At 36.5% G+C, this 21,786-nt stretch overlaps 1 protein-coding gene across 2 annotated transcripts in view; it reads right to left on the bottom strand.

The window, feature by feature from the left end:
• Positions 1–716: 716 nt before the first annotated feature.
• Positions 717–21,786, bottom strand: part of PGR (progesterone receptor) — a 41,404-nt gene continuing 20,334 nt past the window's right edge. The window contains exons 4-8 of one of the 2 annotated variants that reach the window (XM_050333944.1): positions 20,991–21,293; positions 19,500–19,644; positions 16,239–16,369; positions 11,107–11,264; positions 717–8,682 (exon numbers count right to left, since the gene is read on the bottom strand). In XM_050333944.1, the coding sequence (XP_050189901.1) occupies positions 8,527–8,682; positions 11,107–11,264; positions 16,239–16,369; positions 19,500–19,644; positions 20,991–21,293 (893 nt within the window). In that variant the 3' untranslated portion in view covers positions 717–8,526. The remainder of the gene's footprint in view (positions 8,683–11,106; positions 11,265–16,238; positions 16,370–19,499; positions 19,645–20,990; positions 21,294–21,786) is intronic. The other variant, XM_050333945.1, reaches the window with a different exon arrangement.

Genomic DNA, 21,786 nt, shown 5'->3' on the forward strand with positions numbered 1-21,786 from the left:
CACCACGTTAGAAGGCAGCATGGTGGGAAGTGGGACATGTTAAGGATGGGGAAAGGATCACCTGAGCACTACAGTTCTTCAAAAGCCAGAGGTGATGTGCCCTGTTGGTACAGCCAAGGAAAGGTTGCACCAGGCCAAGTCAATGACCAGCAACAAGGAAAGTACCCATGGCAGGGCAGACTTTTAAAAACACTTTTCCTTTGTATGTATTTATGCTGGAAGATCAGGAGTGCCTTGTAACTTCTCTTCAATGAAAACTGCAATTGCCAGTGTATAGAAACATAAAGTCACTACCTTCCATGTAAGTATAAATAAATAAATAGAATGTTGTCGTCTCCTGTTACTTTGAGTCTTGTAGAAGGTTTGAATTTAAAACAAAATGGCAAATAATTCTGCCCCCTTCCTCAGCCATATGGGTTTAAATCAATAAATAATCATCAGTGTGTGCTGTGTCTAACCTGGAGCTGCCCAAGTAACCCCACTGAAATCAGCCTCCTGGCAGCTGCTCTGTAGGACAGCATGCACAAAGTGGCTCCACCAAGCCTGGTACTGGTGACTGCAGATCCATGTCCAGTTACAGCACAGAGCCGTTCTGTAGCTTTACTTCCTAATCAATCTAGAGGATTTCTTTGCATCTACTGGTAACTGAAGAGTTAAACACTTCTCATACTACTACAAAGTAAGCACATCCCCAGTTTATTGGACATGACACAACGTAGCTAGACAACACTTTTACAAAAATACTTGAAAGCTATTATTTCAGATGTACAAATATATAGATGAAAGCTTCTCTTCACAAGAGGAAAATACAGAAATCTTACACAAGTTCCTTTTTTTTTTCAAAAAATAAAAACAATGGCAACAAATTGTAAATTATATCCATCATGATCCTGAATGTTAAATACAGAGAAATATGAGCATCAGTCCAAACATGTCTCAAACTTAAGGATTATTTGGCTTTCTACAGATTTTTTTCATTGAGGATTACAAAGTCTCTGCAAAGTGTTAATGCATTACACATCCAAGTAACCCATTGGGGAAGAAAGTGTGTTGAAGGCATAGGAAGGAGTGGAGAATAAATGTTTTATAAATATCAGAACTGGGATTTAGAGGTTGTGTGAAATTCAGAAACTTTACCATGTCATGCACTGCTAGAGTGACCAGCCTTTGGTTGTACTTTTCTCTATCATGTAGTTTTTCTTAAAATTAATAGTTGTCTTCAAGGAAAACTTTAAGGATACTTTAAATGAAAATCTTCATGAAGTAATTTTTTCAGAATTTCAGATGTTTGGATTTTTTTTTTTTTTTAATGTTGTGTTTTAATCATTTGTGCAACCTTTTGGTTGTGGGCAGCCAAACAGACACATGACCTGTATTTTGAAGCTTGAGAAAGGGGAGCAGTTTCTGTCTCCCAGTAAAATCTAAGCTGGCTGTAGCCATCACTATGAACTACATCTAACAGCAACTGGGTGTGCGATTCTGTAAAATATTTGTTAAGAAGTGAACTGCCCAACTCACAGCGTGACTATAGTGTAAGCTCTGCTTTGGATTACAAAACTTCTAAATTTTTAAGTAAGTCTTGTCGTTGTCAGGTGACCAACGCTTGATGTGCAGTGATGAAGGTCCCAAAAGACAATATTCTCATCCATTGTGTGTTTATGCCTCACAGTCAGGCTTGAGGATCTGTCCTGATGGTATTATGTCACGTTTTTTTTCTATTTAAGAGTGTTTAATGTTTGTCAAGTGTCTTCTATTTTGTCTGTAATAGAATATGCTTATGTGGAGCAGCGAAATCCATGTTTTACATATTACTAACATATTAATTGCACTACAGGCATCTTTGTCCCCATTTCAGACACAACAACTCCAAATATTTCTAACAAGAGGAAGGTTCCTACATGTAACAGTTTGCCACCTGCCAGCCCAACGTTTCAATTCCTTCCTTGAACACCGAAGTTGTGACCCTTACTGTCTCTGAGGTGCACGTGAAAACTCATTCCACTCAAACTGCTTTTGTATTGTGATGATGCATAAAGTGAATTACGATATTTTTATAAATGCATTTCTACAAAAGACACATACTGACAGAAAAAATAGCGTGTGAAACTCTGTTATTCATAGAGTTGGTTTTGCCTTTCCTTTGAGGTAAGTTGGCAATAGCTGCAATTAAATGCCTTTTGAATAGATGTGTCCATTTGAGGGAATTTATAAAATACACGAAAGCTCCTTCGAGCTTCCTTACTTCTGGAAATGAATTAGAGATCCTTTTAATTTTAGTATAAAATCAGCCTTATTCGGGCACTATATAATGTAACTGTATATTCCTTTGACACAAAATTTACTTTTAAAACTGCATAGTGATTGCAGGTCACTCGGTGCTACTTTTTCAAGTATTCTAAGGCCACTTACACACCTTTCTGGATGCATACTTCCATGCATATATTAGTGTGCTTCCATATTCATGCTCAAAACAGTCCTGCCAGAAAATATCAGTTTCTTTGAGCAGTGTCATGATGAGAACATTATTCTCAACTGGAGACATCACAAGTTAGAGTCTCAGGCTAGACATAAACCAACAATTCAGAGTATGAAGTGTAAAAGCATTGCTCTATTAGTATCCAGTATATGAAAAATAGGCATATGTGAAAATTGTACATCCAAGATGGAATGTGCAACTTATGGTGATATTCACATAAATCTCACCTGTAAAACACAAAGGTATCTGTACTAGTCTGCCCAGTTATTTCTGACTTGATGTCAAAGATGTTTATTGTGCTCACTAGCTGTTTTTCATCCAATCTAGCCTCCTGTTTGAAAGTACACAGCTGTGAAGCTCACTGATGCGGTATTCTGAATTCCTGACAATGATGTATTTCTTTTTTCCTCAACACAGCAAAAAGAGATTTTAGTAATGAACTGGCTGGGTGGGTATTTAAATTGAGTGTGGGAAAATGCAATAGAGTGAGACTGTTTAAATGACACTGTGAGAACTTCCTCACTGGTATGTCTGAATGCTAAATTGGTGGAACTATTGTATCTGTGGAGGTGAAAAGGTAACTTGCTTTTCATGGTCAGAAAAACATGATCTATGGCTAAAAGACTCATGATGGTATTTTTATAATAAGCCTACCCCACACTGGCAAGAAATGGAAATGTTGCCAGTTTTAAAGGATAGTCTAGAATTAAATGTAAGCTCACCATATCCTTTATTTGCTTTAAATACCTCATACAGAGCATGGTGGGCTCAACCCAGGAAAAAAATTCCTAAATACAAATGAAAAAATACATCAAGGGTGCAGCACTGCTCACGTACTTAAAGTTATGCAGCTGCTGAATTAGTTCCAACAGCAGTGAAGGACTGTTTTCTGAGGATTATTTATTTTCTCTTTAAGGTAAACAGACAGATAAATTTTAACTTAGTTATTAATATCCATGCAGGCACCTTTTACTGCATGTTTCTGCCCAAGCATCCGAGAAGTTACAGTACCATTCTGCATGCAAATAACGTCAATCCAATAAATTAATAACATTCATTGAGAAAAAAAACACATAAATTTTAAACCAAAAAAAAAAAAAAAAAAACCTCAAATATTCCTTTTTCCCTTTTCATTTTCCAAGGGGAAAAAGAGAACTAAACTAAAAACAAACCCTCTGTTCAAGTCAGGTCACCATGACACAAAGCAGTACAAGCCAATAAATCCAGCAATGCTGACAGTCCAGCCTGGCAGTATGCACACAGGCTTCTGAGCCATGGAAAGTTGGGAGGGCTTTGGACATTAGCTCTGTGGCTGTGGGCTGACTTCTTGGAAGGAAAGAAAGGTCAGCGTGCCACAAACAGCATGTAAGGCAAAAAATGTGAGCTTGGAGCTGCAGTGCTGCATGGGTAGAGTGCAACCCCATCCCCTCCTGCTCTGCAGATAAAGTAACCTTAAGTTTGTGCAGGTAGGACAGTATGGGAAGGAAGGATCCCTGCAGGATCCCTACTTTTCATGCTACTGATACATCACTGGTAACTGAGATAAATATTTGGGTGTAGACAAGAACACAAGAAAGCAGCTTACCTTCCAAAAAAATATAATTGAAAGAGACCCATTACTGTCCTTGAAAAGAAGGAAAAGACACCAACTAAGATACTAATAAGGCATTGACTGGTCAGAAAATACAAAGTCTCACTTTCTTTCTTGTAGATAGAGCACAAGAAATCATAACTGCAGTGCAGCTGAAGAAACAGCTGCAGTTCAAAAATACCTAAGCTTCTGTTTTATCATGCATACATATAACCAGGCCATTCCAAAGCACCATGAAATTGACTGAAAGTTTCTCAGATGACATTTCCCTCTGCCATGGACAGAGGGAACCCACATCTCCTGTCCCCTAAAGGCTGGTCAAAATTGAAAACATGAGCCAAGTGTTTGATCTTTTGTGTTTCTTGTACCACAGCAAGCACAACTGCGAAGCAGCTTGTAGACAAAGAGGGCAGCTTGCTGGGGCTGGAGGTCTCATCTTTGCACTGTATTGTCACAGCTCTCCAAACACAGGCGGGCTGACATGGTGAGGCACTTCAATCTCCAAAACTGTACTTAAAACTATAAATGCCATGCCTCTACAGAGCTGAATCCTAACAGCAGAGCTCAAAGAAAACAGATGACTTCATGGGTCGGTTTGTTTGCTTCACTGAAGTACCAGCAGAAGGCAATGCTGAAGGGCTTGGGTGAAAAATACCTCAACTGTACAGAACAGGAGAAGTTTAGTTTCAGGCATTGCTTGCATTATTTAGTGTATGGAGAACTTTTAGTGATAGCTTGGGCAAAAACCTGTAGAAGATGGCTGGCAAGCATCCTAATTAGTACTACAGGTCTCATACCTATAAAATATAATTAGGCACATCATAACTGTCAGAAAACAAAAAAAATTCCACCTGTGGAAACCTCTTATTTCTATGTGCAAAATGCAGCATAAGAAGATCCAGTAGTTTTGCCTTGTTCAATATATGGAGAAGCACTACAAGATGTTTTATTTAGGCCTATTTATAAAGCTCAGGTCAAAATGCTTCGATCTTTAAACAAATATTAATGTAGAGAAACACAGACAACTATAAAGCCTCATATTCAGTAAAACAATCAGATAATTGCTCTCTGAATGTTGTTGCAGTGTTGAAAAGTCACAGTACACAAGATTTCTATAGGGAAGGAAGCAATCTGGTGTTTCTATCAGTGTTCATAGAATTATAGAATCAGAGTCATTAAGGTTGGAAAAGACCTCCAAGTTCATTGAGTTCAAACTTTGACTGCTCTCCACCTTGTCAACTAAACCACAGCACTAAGTGCCACATTCAGTCTTTTCTTGTAACACTTCCAGGGACTGTGACTCCACCACTCCCCTGGGCGGCCCATTCCAATGCTTAATCACCCTTTCAGTGAAGAAATTCTCTCTGATGTCCAACTCGAATCCCCCCTGGTGCAGCCTGCTGACATTTCCTCTCATCCTGTCACTAGCTGCCTGGGAGAAGAGGCTGACCCCCATCTTGCTATAACTTCCTTCCAGGTATTGTAGAGAGCAATGAAGTCTCCCGTCAGCCTCCTTTTCTCCCCTCAGCTGCTACTTGTAAGACTTGTGCTCCAGCCCCTTCCCAGCTCCATTGCCCTTCCCTGGACACATTCCAGCACCTCAATGTCTTTCTTGTAGTGAGGGGCCCAAAACTGAACCCAGGATTTGAGGTGTGGCCTCACCTGTGTCACATACAGGGGGACAATCACTGCCCTGGTCCTGCTGGTCACACTATTGCTGATAGAGGGCAGGATGCCATTGGCCTTCTTGGCCACCTGGGCACTCTGCTGGCTCAGGTTCATGTTCATGTTGACCAGCAGACCTAAGTCCTTTTTCACTGTTCACTGTGTAACCCCGAGCAAATGACAATATCAAAATGGAGACTAAAGGCAATTTAATAAACTGGGGTCAAAGCTGGGAAGTTCTCAAATTAAAAGTTTTCTTCGAACTTCAGATAATCACATAATGAACACAGACCTTTCAAATTAATATTGCAGCCACAATTAGCCGAACTCATTCTATCTTGTATAGTGCATTTAATGTGACCATGAAATTCTGGGATTCTTGTCCATGAGTTAGAAGAAATCTTCAGATTTCTTAATCTTTAGGAATTATTATTTGAAAATGCTTTTAATCTTTGTTATCTATTCCCAAAAGATACTTTTTCTTCCTTTTTGACTATGCCTTTGAGATAAATATAGTGCATTTCAGACTAATCTGCCATATTTATGGGACATGGTGACATGTCAGCCACTTAGAGATTAAAAGGCAGGCGTAGGCTGATCTGTGCATTCCTAAGGGAAACATAACTGCCTGCTCTACCTTCTGATTTCAGAATTTGGGTGTTGAAGAGTAATTTTTAGTGGGGGAAGTTTCTGTTAACAGTTTAATCTAAACAGTAACATAGACAGTCTATTTATTCAATGGTAAATCATGTACCAAGGCTTGAATTCCAAAAGAATGCATGGAAATGTTGTTACACAAAATTGGAATGGTTGAAATGGGTTTTTTTACAGAGATCCACAATCACTGAATGCAAACATAAATTAAAATAAATAAAATAAAACTTCAGTATTTAGAAACAAAGGATTTTGTGGTATTTATTAAAACATAATTGCTTTAAGGATCACAGTTAAAAGTCAGACTGTACTGAATATGAAAGAAATTGCTTGTCTGGGCAGTTAGAAATGACAAACCTAGTCAACTAACACAAAAGTCTGCCTATGTCACTTATCAAGGGTCATATCTTTGCATCAACTCTAGTGGGTTTTGTACTACTATGTGGGGAATATAAATAATGTTTTATCCCCAGTTGTAATGTAGCTTCTTCTTTGTTGGCTTTTGGAAATTATGACCAGTGAGGATACCTTTAGATATACCTTTAGTTGTCAATTGTCAGCATTTTTGTCAAGAATCAAAATGTAATTTTTATGAACAAGTTACATCACATACTTCTAATGAGGGGCACCCTGGTTTAACCAGGGATACTGAATTTATGTCCCATGGGCCTTTGTTCATGTGACAAAGGCATGTCTGTACAGACCAAGCTACACACCACCAACAGTACACTCTCACACTACTGTAATGGGTAAAAGCAAAAGCATACAACCAGCAAGTATCCAAGCAAGACTCACCATTTCCTACATGTAAGTATAATTTCTAGTGATTGGCAAAATTTTTTGTACTTTAATAGATTCATAAATTCTTCTTAGGCTTTACATGTTTCTCTGTTGTTCAAACAGAGCTACAATTTACAATTTACATGCCTTAAATGCATGAGTTGCTTCATATCCATATCAAGGGAACAAACAAAACCACATTGTAATTTTTCAGTAAAATATTAATTTCTGTGGTAAAACATGTCATTCTTCTTGAATTTATAAAGCTAATTTAGTTCAACTCCTCTTTTACAGTTACCCGAATTATAATGGCATACATTTAAAATATAAAATATGTAGCTCCACTAAATAGTACTGAAATGACTCTGATGTGTATCAAAATGTTTGCAGTCATCTTTTCCATTTCTTTTTGCATTTAGTCTCATTCTAATTTGATGTTAATGGCTGTTTAAGTATTCAGCACTGAAGTTCAAAACATTAAGATTATTAAGAGCTGTAGTCAGTGAAAACATCTCGATTTAAAGCTTCTGAAATACAGAATGTTACAGCTGATGAATTTATGATTACAGCTAAGTGATTTAGCTTAAATAAGCACTGAACTTATAAGGAAAATAACACAAACCAAAGCTTAGTGGGTTTGCATACACATTACTTCTGGTGTAATATACACTGAAATTCTCCTAAGCTTTCTGATTTTTGAAGGAGAGCTGCACGGAACTCTGTAGAGAAAACAATATACTGGACTCAGAGTTTCAATGCAGCATGAGCACAGACATCAATATGTAGTGTTACAGTGTGTGCCTAGAGCTTTAGTTACTCATAAAGGTACTGCTGTGATGTGTGCTTAATCCCGGATGGCTAACTTTGAAAGGCTGTTTCTGTGAGGCTAATTAGTTAATAAAAAGTTAAATATCCATGAGAAAATGTGGGCAATATTTACTTTAATTCCTCAAAAATTTTGTGTTATGCACATACCCACAGGTACCCATGCACACAATGTACTGAAGTAAAAAGTCTGCATCATGTCATATCAGAAATTCAAGAGCGTGCAACAAGTAAGAAAAACGTGTAACTGTTGTTAGAAATCTGGAAAGTCTATTCACTGTCATCCACTGCGTATCTAAAAAGCAGCCTAGCCAAGTTTACCAAACATTTCTTATGACTGTTGTGATTTTTGCAGTTAAGGAATCAGAAAGTCACAATATGTACAACAAGCTTAAATGGCTTGTGTATGTTACAAGTGTAAAGCAGTAGGCAAGATAAGTATGACAAATATACTGAAGTCCTGACGTTGCAAAATCTTGACCAAAATAAACAAACAAAAAATGACCCAGATATCACCTCTATGAGAGAAGACATTTCACTTCTTGTGAAAAAGAAGAGGTTTCACCATCCCTGCTAGAATCTTGGGTAGCTGGGCAGCAATCACCTCTGACATCATCTCGGGGAATTCAACACTCAGTGCACGGGACTGGAGAAATGTGTTCAAACAGAAGAGATGGAGCTGTTTCACTAGCTGGATTTAATAAAATACAAACACGATCAATCAGGCTAGGAGTAATGCAGCCAGATAAACATGCTGTCAACTACTTATTCATTCATTAGCTGACATCGTTATAACAACCTTCCTCTGTATTTCTTGAATCAATAATGAGGGTACTTCTCATTCCCTATTAATGGCAAAAATCATAAATATAGCTAAATGTCATGTCATATAAAAACGCTGCCTCACTAATATTACAAAGTAGCATCATCCTCACTCACGAAATTTGCGATGATCAATGGCAATTACTTAACAAGTATTCAATCTTCCATCACACTCAAGACCACCCAGTGCTTTGTTCACTACATGCTATTCAAACACTGCTCTGAGACAGCATTTACTACTTCCCTGTGAGCTTTTCCATGGTTCTGATTATGATCATATTTGAGTATGCCACAAACATTAAACTTCATAGGCCCTTGTCTCTTAAAAGCAACTGCTCAATACAAGTGACTATTTCATCTCTTCTGTCCTCTCTGAGAGGCTCCATTTTTAATTTCAGACCAGTGACCTTTACATTGTCAAATATCATACTATTTCTGCTACCCTAAGCTTTAACATCATGCAGTCTCCTCAGTGTGATGATCTATCTTTCCCTTCTATCTCCCATTACTTTATCAGCCTGAGCTGAAACAGGGATTGAACAAAGTTACTCTATGGACCACACATCACTTTGCTATTTTGCAGCAAGCCTCCCTCCCTCTCTCCCTCCTTCCCTGGCTCTTTTACTTTATGTACTTGAAAATAAGAGACTGAATTAAAACAAAGTGTAAATTTACTGAGTGCTGAAGAATACAAAGACGCAAAGATCCCATCCACACTGACCTTCCTGAGAGCTCCTCATAACCAACACTATGAACTCAGAAGTGCCTAGGGGTTGGTATCAGGACCAGTGCTGTTTAACATGGACAGTGGAATTCAGTGCATCCCCAGCAAGTTTTCCAATGACACTAAGCTGTGGTGTGTCTGTGTGAACCTCATGAAGTTCAACAAGGTTAAGCATGAGGTCCTGCACCTGGGTCGTGGCAATTCCAAGCACAAATACAGGCTGGGTGGCAAAAGAACTGAGAGCAGCCCTGGGGAGAAGAACTTGGGGGTGCTGGCTGATTAGAAGCTCAGTATGACTCACAGATGTGCCACTGCAGCCCAGAAAGCCAACCATGTCCTGGGCTACATCAAAAGAAGCGTGGGTAGCAGGTCAAAGGAAGTGATTCTGCCCCCCCTAGTCTGCTCTCCTGAGACCCCACCTTTGGGGTGGGGTCCAGGTCTAGAGCCCCCAAGACAAGAACGATGAGGACCTGTGGAAACAAGTATAGAGGATGACCACAAAGGTGATCAGAGGGCTGGAGCACCTCTCCCATGAAGAAGGGCTGAGAGAGTTGAGGTTGTTCAGCCTGGAGAAGAGAAGGCTCCGGGGAGACCTTATTGTGGCCTTTCAGTACCTGAAGAGGCTACAAGAAATCTGGAGGGGAACTTTTTGCAAAGGTATGTATGATAGGATGAGGGGGAATGGCTTCAATCTAAAACAGGTCAGGTTTAGATTAGATACTAGGAGGAAATTCTTTATTGGAATGGTGGTGAGGCTCTGGAACAGGTTGCCCAGAGAAGCTGTGGATGCCCCATCCCTGGAAATGTTCAAGGCCAGGTTGGATGCGGCTCTGAGTATCTGGTCCACTTGCCCTCTCATACAGCGAAGGTTGGAACTAGATGACCTTCAAGGACCCCCTTCAAACCATTCTATCATTCTATGAATATTTATATGGACAAAGCTTTATATGAAATGCCACTCCTAAATTTTAATGAATTTAAAAACAATAGGATATATGTTGGATTCTCAGAGATGTGGAAAGAATTCATCTGCATCTTTTTAAGACACCTATGAATCTCTATGATATCACTATTAGAATTCTTAAAGATTTCTCAGTTCCCAGATATAGACAGATCCTGAAAAATGGGATATAATATGCACATAAAAATAGTAGAATTAAGGTTTCAAAGACAATCTTGGTTGTCTTTCTCTAATTCTTAGTAGTCTGACTTTGCAACTTGAATTGCCTATCCTTTGCATTATTATTTTCCTGAACACGTATACACATACTCACACATCACCCCCTACTAAAGCCCAAAACTGTGTGACAGGCAGTATGAAACAAAATGGTAGCATTCAAATGCATTTTCCACAAATACTTAAATCTTGTATACCATAAATTATAAACATAATATATATACTGATGCTGAATATATCTATTCACACAAATATACACGATAAAGGAAAAATGTTTTGTTGTTTTCTTTTGTTGTTTATAAATGTTAACTAATTCCTTCCATAAAATTATTTTTAAGAAATACTAGTTCTTTCTTACATAAAAAGCAAAACACATTAACAAATAAACTTACATCATGCATGGAATCCATCAGTTTTGTAAGTTGATAGAAACGCTGTGAGTTGGCCACAACACCTTTCTGGCGCAAACCAATTGCCTTCACCAGTTCTCTAATGTAACTTGTTCTCATCTCATCAAATTGGCTCTGACTTCTTAGACCTTCCAGAGGAACTAAACAAAAATAAGAGTTGTGGTACAATTCACTCTGAAGGCAATGGAAGAAATTTAAAGTACAGGAAAAAATTATAGTATTTCATGCAGTACAGTGCATTTCATTACTACATGCCAGCTACTTTTTCCCATTCAAAAGTTACTCCAGAAACAGCGATACAATTAGTTAAAAGGATATACCATCAACAATCAGTTAATTTTGCTAATACATCTAGAAATACCCCTAAGCTTCACCTACACATGTTTGCTGAAAAAAAAAAAAATGGCTGAAAGAACCACTGTCATTTTTGAGGAAATATGTTATGGACTGATTCACGTTTACACTGCTGAGGGTTAGCCCTCTTCAGAGCAAAGTTATGGTAGAGAAATCGATCTGGAGTGCTTCAAAATGGAGTCAAGCAACAAACTAACAACGCTCAAGTGGTGTAGACAGTAAAGCATCCAGGGCTTAGGCCTCCTATTTGAACCTCTTACACCTAACAGAACAGATGTACTATCAGAGTCTAACATGCAAACAGCTTTTTAGAAAAATTAGCAAGGAGGAGGAAATGGTTGAAGTCCCTCTTCTCTTAATGGTCAGGTGCAAGGATCAAAATGAGGACATGGAGACAATACTGAGAAATGAACTGCTACTGATAAGAGCATATTTGATCAGTGATGATAAGATTCTCGACATGGTAGAGTTTAATCCACAAGTCTTACCATTTGTGTTGTTAAAGGAAACTAAGAAATTAAAAACTCATAGAAATGAAACTAAAAAAAATTATTCCCATTTCACAATCAAATCTAAATCCTTGCTTTGCTATAATAATTTCATTTTAAAACATGGTCTTGTTTCAAACAGACTGTTTTCAAAAGATATGTTGAATTTCTTCTCCTTTCCTTTCTCTCTTGCCAATGACAATTCACACTGCAACACCTCATTCAACATTTTGTATTCTGACAACCATAAGGAAAAGGATTCACCTCACCAAACTTTAGGCATTTCACAGTATAGGTATCTTCATCTATTAGTTACCATAACTGCCTGCAGTTTTAGTGGGAATAATCAGGCAAGGATTATTCATTCAACAGGAAATGCTCACTGGTTTGAAATTATCCTTAGAAAAAAATTATTTACGCTTATTTTTCTCCACAGACTCCAGAATGTCATGGAGACTAGTTCTCATTGTTAAATAAATTCCCTGCTAGTTATCTAGGTACATAGTACATCTTCATTCTCGTATTAGACCATGACTGATATGAGGTCACAACAGATTTCATTTGAATCTCAAAAACAAACAAACAAACAAACAAACAAACAAACAAAAAAGCCAGCTTGGTTCATAAGGACATTGACTTATTTAATATAGTGAAACTTAACTTCCAGATGATTTGTCACTGTCTGGAATTAAAATATAAATGTGTGTACTGACTATACAAAGCACTACATTGTTAGATACCTCATAATGGAGTTTTTAAGACAGAAGCCACCTAAAAAGGAAACAGCTGCACAGGGGTCAATCTAAACTCATTTCCTGAAAGAGTATTAGGTAGTAAACCCTGCATTGACAGCAACACTGCTCTCCATTCTGAAATCAGAAATGCTGTTCTGAAATCAGATGCCTAAGTCATGGCTGGTTCCTCAGAAAAATGTAAGGGGAAAGGAGACAAGCATATTAAAATTAAAATTCTCTTGCCTGAGCCCAGAAAGGATGACAAGACAGAAGTTCACATCTCTATTCTACCTGAGTTAAGCAGGCCCAAGAGAGGAAATGATCCCATTTACCAAGGTAGTCTCTCACTCAGTGCCTCCTCAGACAACTGAATGTCTGAGGGGAAGGAGAGAGACACAGACAGAAAATAGCAAGTTTACTACAAAGACAAGTGTCTAAGCACTGAGTTGGCCTATGGAATAGAGGGTCTGGCTCTTAACTAAGACATAATTCAAACAAAAGTAAAAATAGAAAGTAGAAATTGTGACTTTTTCCTCAGAAAGTCTGTTTTATAACACCATACCTAACCCGGTACTTCCATTTACTTCCACTACCTGGAAGCAGATGGAGATGAAATGAGGTGGACTTTTGGTTTGACTTGGTATGACCTCTCAAGTCCAGACAGATAAAGAAGGTATCTGAAAGTGTGCCTGTCACATCTACATCAAGGGTCTGAATGGAAGGGCCACCTTCTGGTTTGAGGAGAATGCAGTGTGCTTAGGAGAAATTCAGGCAGGAATACTCCCAGTGGGGAAAAGTAATGTCACAGAAAGAATAGCTTAATTTTCAAAGCCTGGATGGTTCTGGGTATGTCTTATTAACAGTTTTACAGACGTCTAGGAAATCTTTTTCATATATTGTGACACTCTGATGGAGTTTAAGGTGGATGACATCCTTGACTTACATCTCTAAAATAGCAATTAAATCTTTATATTTCCCTTGTGAATTAAGTTAAAAGGTATCTTCCAGCAACGGATGGCCTGTTTCCTTCAAATTCTGCAAAAATACAGTCACATTTCCACTTAGTCACAAAAAGTTTCATTAAGCTATTTATCTGAGTGAAGAATTACAATGTCTTACATGGACAAATACAACTTAAACACAGGTAGCTCAAATGTTCCCTCCCGCTGAATGTATGCAAAGAACGAGGATGCTTTTATTCAGTGGCAAGAACCGAGCCAAAATCTTACGCAACAAGATTCTGAAATTCCTTTAAATCAAAAGTCTGAAAAGTGTTAGAAGCAGAACTGATCTTGCTGTTGCTACAACTGAACTTATTTATCTCTCTCTTTTGGCATAGTTCTGGTTTCTTAAATCATGGTCTTTCTGAACTGTTCACAGTATTAGTTCTGAGAAGGATGTGGCCTCTGCAAGATGGAGTCCTATGTAGAAGTTAAGGGATACTAGCACAACAATGGAAACAATTGCACAAAATGAAAATGTTTGTCCACTTTTTGCAAAGACTAATTCTGCTTTCAAGACAGCTTTAAAATTGTCACAAGTATATTATAAAGAAAATGTTTAAGTCACAGCAAACTCCAAGAAAAAAAATGTATAATCAAAAATTATGTTAAAACTTAGGTTGGTTGTGGGGCTCCATTCAGAATTAGAAATAGATCAAGACTTATATTTACTTATTGACTGTTTCTGAGTAATAAATTGAACAGAAGACACATTGAGAGACTAAAAGATTAGACTCGATTTACTGTTCATATAAGAAAGCTTGAAATGGCCATACTTTCACATTTGAAGAGAATTAAGATGAATATCATGACTAAAATGTAAAAGTAGGCTTAAAAAACATTGTAGAGCAATAATGAGGTTATATGGCTTTTTAAAAATACTTTTGTGGAATTATATTTATACAGTACCAAATGTTTACTAAATGTCTCAGCAACAACAGTTGTGTTCCTTTTCCCAAAGATCTGACAAATTGTTTTTTCCTATAAGACAATAAGTGCAGGAGAGAACAAAAAGCAAAACGCATCAGCACATGAAGAAGTACTTTCTTTTTTTAAAATAAAAAAATTTCTTGCATATACATAAACATAGCATCTTAAAAATTAGCTTCTGAGTGCAATGCAGTTGGTAAAGAACGGTAGCTTGATGAATTCTGTTAAACCGATGCAGTCAGAAATGAGAGAGATTGGACCAATCACTGCAATGCTTTTTTGAATTTCATCTGAACTTTCTAGAACAGAAAGGGAAAGCCGGAATATCAGAAATTTATCTAAATTTAACTGAAATTTTAAAGTTCCCTCTAAGGTTCAGATGATTGATGAGGGAGTTCATTTCTCATGAAAACAAGGAGGAAAACGTTTAAAACAGGAATACATTCAGATTCCAACAAAGCAACTGGACCTATATCACAGAAGGATTTTTATCCACGTTACCTTTATTGCTTTATCAGTCTGTGGTATCTTGCTATTATTTTAGTAATGTCTATGCTTATATGAGATTAAACTTAATTTTTTTAATCTCATGCTTTTCTGAGACCAAATTTTTTTAAGCATAAAGCTTATGCAAATACCAGCCAAGTACAGCTTAAGACAGAATGAATTTTAATTTCTTATCTTGTACTTCAACTTTGTACAACCAACAAGTAGGCTAAGCAGGATTTTCACATCTGTCCTGACTCCATAAGTGTGTTGAGAACTAAACTTCTACATTCTTTCAATTATATTTCTCAATATTTCTTATTTTCATTTCTAATAACATGTGCACAAATTTAAAACTTTTTATCTGAGGATTCACAGCTAACAACTATGGTCTCAGCAGATGCACATTTTAGAACATCAGAAAAGGTTTTGGAAGATAACTTCACCAACTACCTCATTTCCTATGTAAAGTGAATTGCAACTTTGTGCTGCATTCTTTAAAAGATGCGTATGATTAAAAGTGACCACGGATTTTGTTCCAGAGAAATGAAGCAAAGAAAAACATTTCCATTTGTTTACATCTGTGCTAAACTTCACCTATTTATAACTATAAAAAGTTGGATAAATGTTAGTATTGTTTGCCATGTCCACTTCCCCGGTTCTTTTGAGCAAACATGCTTTAAGATCTTGGCCAAGCTAAAGCCCTCAGCCCTTATAATTTATTAAATGTTTTTAAGTATATTTCTAATACTAGTAAGGTTGTTTTGTTTTGGATTTGGTTTTGTTTTTTATCTCTGTAGAGTCACTTTAACAGATGTTTTCAGGCAGAACTACTACACACTTGTTTTGAAAATGTGTTAATACAGTATAGCTGTATGTCAAAAGGGATTCAATATTTCTCCAGTCTTTACACAGAATAAGACCAACAATGACTCACAAATTCTTTGTTCTTTATATACACCAGAAAAAACATTTTTAAGTCTTGAAATACTAACATTCCTCCTAAATCAGTTTCCATTTGTTAAGCCTGACGGCTTAGAGATTGTGAAATTAAGCAACATGGTTCAAAACTCTTAGTAGTGATATGTTACAAAGAATTACAAAGAAATAAAAGAACGTACTTGTGTTGAGAAGTAACAAAGCCTTCATACAAAGGAACTCTTCTTGGCTAACTTGAAGTCTGACAAATTCCTGTGGGAGTTGCCACATGGATAGACACAGGGAATAGAACGATGATTCTTTCATCCTCTGTCTTACACCCAGAAAAGGTAAACAAAAAAATAAATTAAAAAACATGAAAATAAAGAAAAAGAATGGCTCCAATACTGTTTGAAGGGAATGCCTTGTTTAATTGTCACATTACAGACACTAAAGAAGAGGTTATACAAATAAACAATTTTCTCAATGTTTGTACACAATGAAAGTAATATTATTTTGTGTGTTTATTCTGTTACTGCTGTCCAGAAAAAAACAACTTGGAGACTATCAAAGCTGAACACTAACCACCAAAAACAAGGGTGTCCTATTAATTAAAAATACTCTTAATAAATAAAAATAATATTAAAAATTATTAAAGTACTATTTTATTTTAGAGGTAGACAGATTTTTGCAACTTTGAAAAGATTTCAAAGCATAGAACTAAAGATAAACCTGACAGTTTATAGAAAACTTGTTCTTAGCTCTTGCAAAAATGTCTCCACCGAAATACTTCACAGCAACTCTAACATACTTCTAATAGCACATAGATTATTTTGTAGTATTTTATGCCATTAAAGAAACAGTTCAAAATGTTACATATTAAGCAAACAGAGACTTTAATACAGCCTTATCTGAATTCCCAGATGAGTAAATAGAAGAAATCACACAGGAAATACATAAAATTGGTAAGTGTCTTTTGCAGCATTTCAATACTGCTTTTCTCTCTATGATTTTGGTATACTGAGTATATATTATCACATTTATTTATCAGGAATTTCAACTGAAATGACTGCAACAATAGCATTACAAATTTTCTAATCTAGACTGTATTCATTGCACATTAACCTGATGATCCAGTACCCTCAACAATGAAAACAGATGATATTTTTCATTAATGAAAGACTTCTCAATGCAATGAGTTTTTGTCTTGTTATTCAAAGTGTTACCATTATCTTGAAGGAAAATTATTTCAATGTAGTTCAACATCTGATATCTTGTACCAGTTCTTAAATGATGTAAACATAGAAATTTAATCTTTTATATCTGAGTGGACTCATTATTTCTATATCTACTTTAAATCTCCCTTCCTATTACTTTCTGGTAGCATCTCTTCCTAATTATACTCTATAAAGAGTGATCAGGGTAAGTGATCAAAGCTTTCAGGGTATGCTTAAATGCTGTTCTTACATTTTCAGACACTGAAAAGTGAAAGTAACAGTAAATCCTCATATGATGCTAATACTAAGAAATTTTTGTCAAACTAACACTGCTAGCTTTCTTGGTGTGAAATTGATACCACCAAACGAGTCCTTCTTGAGAAGCACAACAACTGCGTTTGCTAAATGACAGATTGGCTGTGAAACAATCTTTGGATTGTGGTTTCATGGTCATTTTGAAACAACTAAAGTGTGCATTGCCCCTGTAGAAGGAATTTCTATTATTGTTTCTACCTCTAGGTTTGCACTTCTGCAATTCTGGCATTAGTGCCTGCACTCCCATGTGGTGATTCAAGTCAGGAATCACCTCCACCTGCTAAAGAATGGCTTTTTCTGGTGTACTTCTCAGGCATATAAATTCCTTATCTGTTTGACAGTGCAGCCATATAATGTTTGACACAGCTTAAATGAAATCATGGGGATGTATGACCAGGGCAGTTAACATTTTTGGCAGTGCTCAGCAGTTACCTTTTCTTAAAGTGATTATGAAAGTACAGTCTTAGACATCATCCTAGACAAAGAAGTTTCTTACATTTTGCTGATCTAAAAGCTAACTTCTTTCCCAATAAACAGCTGCAGGTACAATTTAGTGTGCCACTTATGTTACGTGTCTCTTTGTTAATAATGTTTCTAATACGACCCTGATGAGATTTCTGTAACCAAGAGGTGCCAGTCCACCTCCTTCGCAGTGTAGATGGTCTTAAACTGCAATTAAGAAACTGTCTCTGGTGGATTATAACTGGGGTTCATAAATCTCAACCTAATTCTGGAAGAAAGTACTTGAAGTCTTCTTCACAAGGTGTCAGCAGTGATCCATATGCAAGGTAATACCCCAATATGTGAAATTATTGCCTGAAGCCATCTCACTCTTTCTTCTGAATGTTACCGTAAAATATGTCAGATTATGCTGGGACAGCATACAGTCAGAACTTCTTTCAAGCTCATAATTTCTAAGTATTTAAATTTGTACACCATAATTAATACAAATGGGAGAGGAAAGAATTCATTACTCAATAACTTCACAGTGATTTACAGTCATCTGGAAGACAAAAGGCCAAGAGCTACAGGGTCTGCTCCACTGAAATTAGGTGTCTAGATCTTCTGCAAATCTACCTCTTAATTCTTAAACAATATGTCTTACAAAAAACCCTCTTTCATCTTGCTTCATAGCAGTTCTTTAAGATTTAAAAAACAAATAAACAAAAAAAACCCTAAGAAAAATATATTAAGGAGAAATAAATATAGAGATTAAATTATGTTTTACTGTTCCTGGCAGATTCCCATGTACTATAACCAAAGTATCTAATATTACAAGTTTAACAATATTAATTTGCAGATCTGAAAAATTAACAGACTGAAATGAAGATTATCTAAATTAAATGGCATAGTGAAGGAAAATCTAAGCCAACAATCCCCTCACCCCCCCAGTAGAAAAGAGCAGTCTCACATATTTTCTCCTTGATATTGAAATCCTTCTTTGTAACTTTTTTCAATTTTCTAACAAGAAATGTACTTTAAAAAATCAGAGTTTTATCAGAAAGTGTAAAATCTGAGTATTTAGACTATATGCAAATTATTTGCAAAAGCCACCCAAACAAAAACAAAGAAAATCAGAGTCAGTTCCATTTATTAAAAATTAACTCATGTCTTATTTGGATGAATTCAGTAAATTTTCTTACAGCACTCTTTTTTTTTTTAATTATTATTATTTTTCTCTTAGATAATTAGAATACTATTTAAACAGCCTTTTTTTTTTTTTTGGAACATGCAAACAGAATAGATGGTGTTCCCACAAAACCCTTTCCAAAGTTACTGAGCTTTTAATATGATCAGAGGGCTTTCCTCTGCTGTTAATTTTGAAACCAAGCAAATAATGAATGAAATCTTGGTCTCAAAGAAGTCACATTCCCACTGGCACACCTAAGTTCAAAATGTTATTCACATAATGCAACAGCAGAGTCTACTTACTCATTTAGAATCAGATCTGGTGCAAAATATAACATCTGACCACTGACGTGTTTGTATGATCTCCATCCCATTGCAAAAACCATTAGACTCATCCAGGAATACTGGATGAGGGTTATCTGATCATCGATATGTAAATTCCGAAATCCTGGAAATGAAATTAAAAGTTAAAATATTTTGTAATTCTCACTTAGACAGCAGCTACGTTTTGAGGTTACAAATTTGAGCTATCCAATTCAGAACATCTAGAAAGACAAGTGTTTTTGGTGACGTATCTCTCAGATGTTTGGGTAATCTCACTTTGATGTAGTAGCTGGCTATCTCACCTCTTGTCTTTGTTCCAATTCAGTAAAATTAACTTTAGCAAAAATGGCTGTTTCAGGGAATAGGAATGCATCTCATTTTCCTTTGGTAAAAATATGAGTTTGTAACATGATCACTGTAACCAACTCTTATTTCATATAGACAGCTTCAACTTTAGGTTTCTTAACACGAGATACAGTTGTCATAAAATAAACATTCGTATTACAGTCAGCTGAAGAGAAGTATATTCAGTTGTGGCTTGCCTTTGATAACTTTTGCTGTTTGGTAACTTTAAAGATTGCCACGAACTATCTAAGTCAAACTAAGAGCTTCCTGCCACTGAAAGCAGTGCTCTTGTTCCTTGTCACCTGGTCCTGTTACCTCCATCAGGCAAGCTCTGGCATTCATGTTACCCCTCAGGGAACTGGTTCAGCTCATGAAGATATCAGAAAATGACAGAGGGTAGAAAAAAAGGTTTCTTTTCTTCTCACTCGATGAGATGAATTGGTTCATCCAAGAGGTCTGATAAGTGCCAACTGCAACAGGAAGAGCAGTGACTACCCTTTCCTGCAACAGTTAAGCTCACATGAAACTGTATTTTCTAGGGTTTCTGCTCAAATATTGCCTTATATATATTCCAGGATCAAGCCCCTATGACCATACAGCAGTGTATGTACATATACACATATGCACATACATAACGTGGGGTTTTTTTAATCCAATCTTGGATCTTCATAAATTCAGTTAGTTCTAATCACAAGTCTATTTGTGAGCTTCTTAGTCAATCCCAGTTGGTACTATTTATTACAATTTTATTTTGTTGCTGCCAAAAATTCATTTTAGTAATAATAATAATAATAAATACTATGCAGAAATACAACTCGTTTTATATGAAATTAATAAATAATAGAGTAGGAGGGATGCGGGTGGAAAGGCTGCTATAACAATCACTTACAAGAACTCTCTGGGCTTCTGTGGTTTCTTGGAGTAAGTCTAAATATTTAGACTGAATCCTTCAAATGTGTCCCCCTATCAAATTTATTTACTTAGTTATATTATCTGATGAAGTGGGAGCTTAATAATTTCGGAAATTGTTAAGAATTAATTAACATGCAGACAATAATATTCTCTTTTCTGCTCATTCCATTATATATTTGCTTAACTTATGATTCGCTGCATATATGACATTACCTGGTAGCAATTTAGACCACTTGACTACACAAAGGAGTTGCCTCTCACAAAGGTGATTTAGACTGGTCAGCAACGAACTTGGTGTTTCAGGTTTTGTATTGTCATAACCAGCATAGACAACTTCTGGCTCAATGCCTCGTAAAACACTTATCATTGGGGGAACAAACTGTATTTCTTGATTTGGAGAGAAGGACAGCCTTTGGGTTAAAGACTGGTTTTCGTCTTGAAGGGTTGCTGGCTGCTGGAGTGCAACATCTAATGCTCTCACAACCTTAATTTTGTTAAACTTTTTCAATTTTCGACCTGAAAAATAAAATTGTTGATCTGTTAGAAAGAATTAATCAGTAACATTAGTATTTTCCACTAGTGTTGGATTACGCTTTTAATCTATACAAGGAAACCAGAATTGTCTTGTGAATAAGTTTTCTATTTTTTGACTATTTATATAATTGAGAAAAAATAATGGAAAATTCCTAAGAGCTCCCCTCATATCCTCCTCCCTTCACTAAGAGATGAATGGCACCCACCCATTAAAATTACTGACACGAATTCTGGGTTACAGTAACCTCATAAAACGTTCTCTGGCTCAGTTCCCACTGCTCTGTCATATGCCAACAGCTGAGCCAGCTGGCTCCACAATTCAGTTTCTATTTAATGTCAATTGAGGATACTGTTTCTTTTACTCCCAAATATTCAGAAACAAAAATGCTAGTAATTAATTACTGCACACAGACATTCCTTTCCTCCAGTGCCCTAAAAGCATTTCAGCCTCATGGATTAATCCTGTTTTGATGGT

Source organism: Myiozetetes cayanensis, unplaced genomic scaffold (genome assembly GCF_022539395.1).
Source record: "Myiozetetes cayanensis isolate MyiCay16 unplaced genomic scaffold, myiCay2020 scf5-8, whole genome shotgun sequence".
NCBI classification, from domain to species: domain Eukaryota; kingdom Metazoa; phylum Chordata; class Aves; order Passeriformes; family Tyrannidae; genus Myiozetetes; species Myiozetetes cayanensis.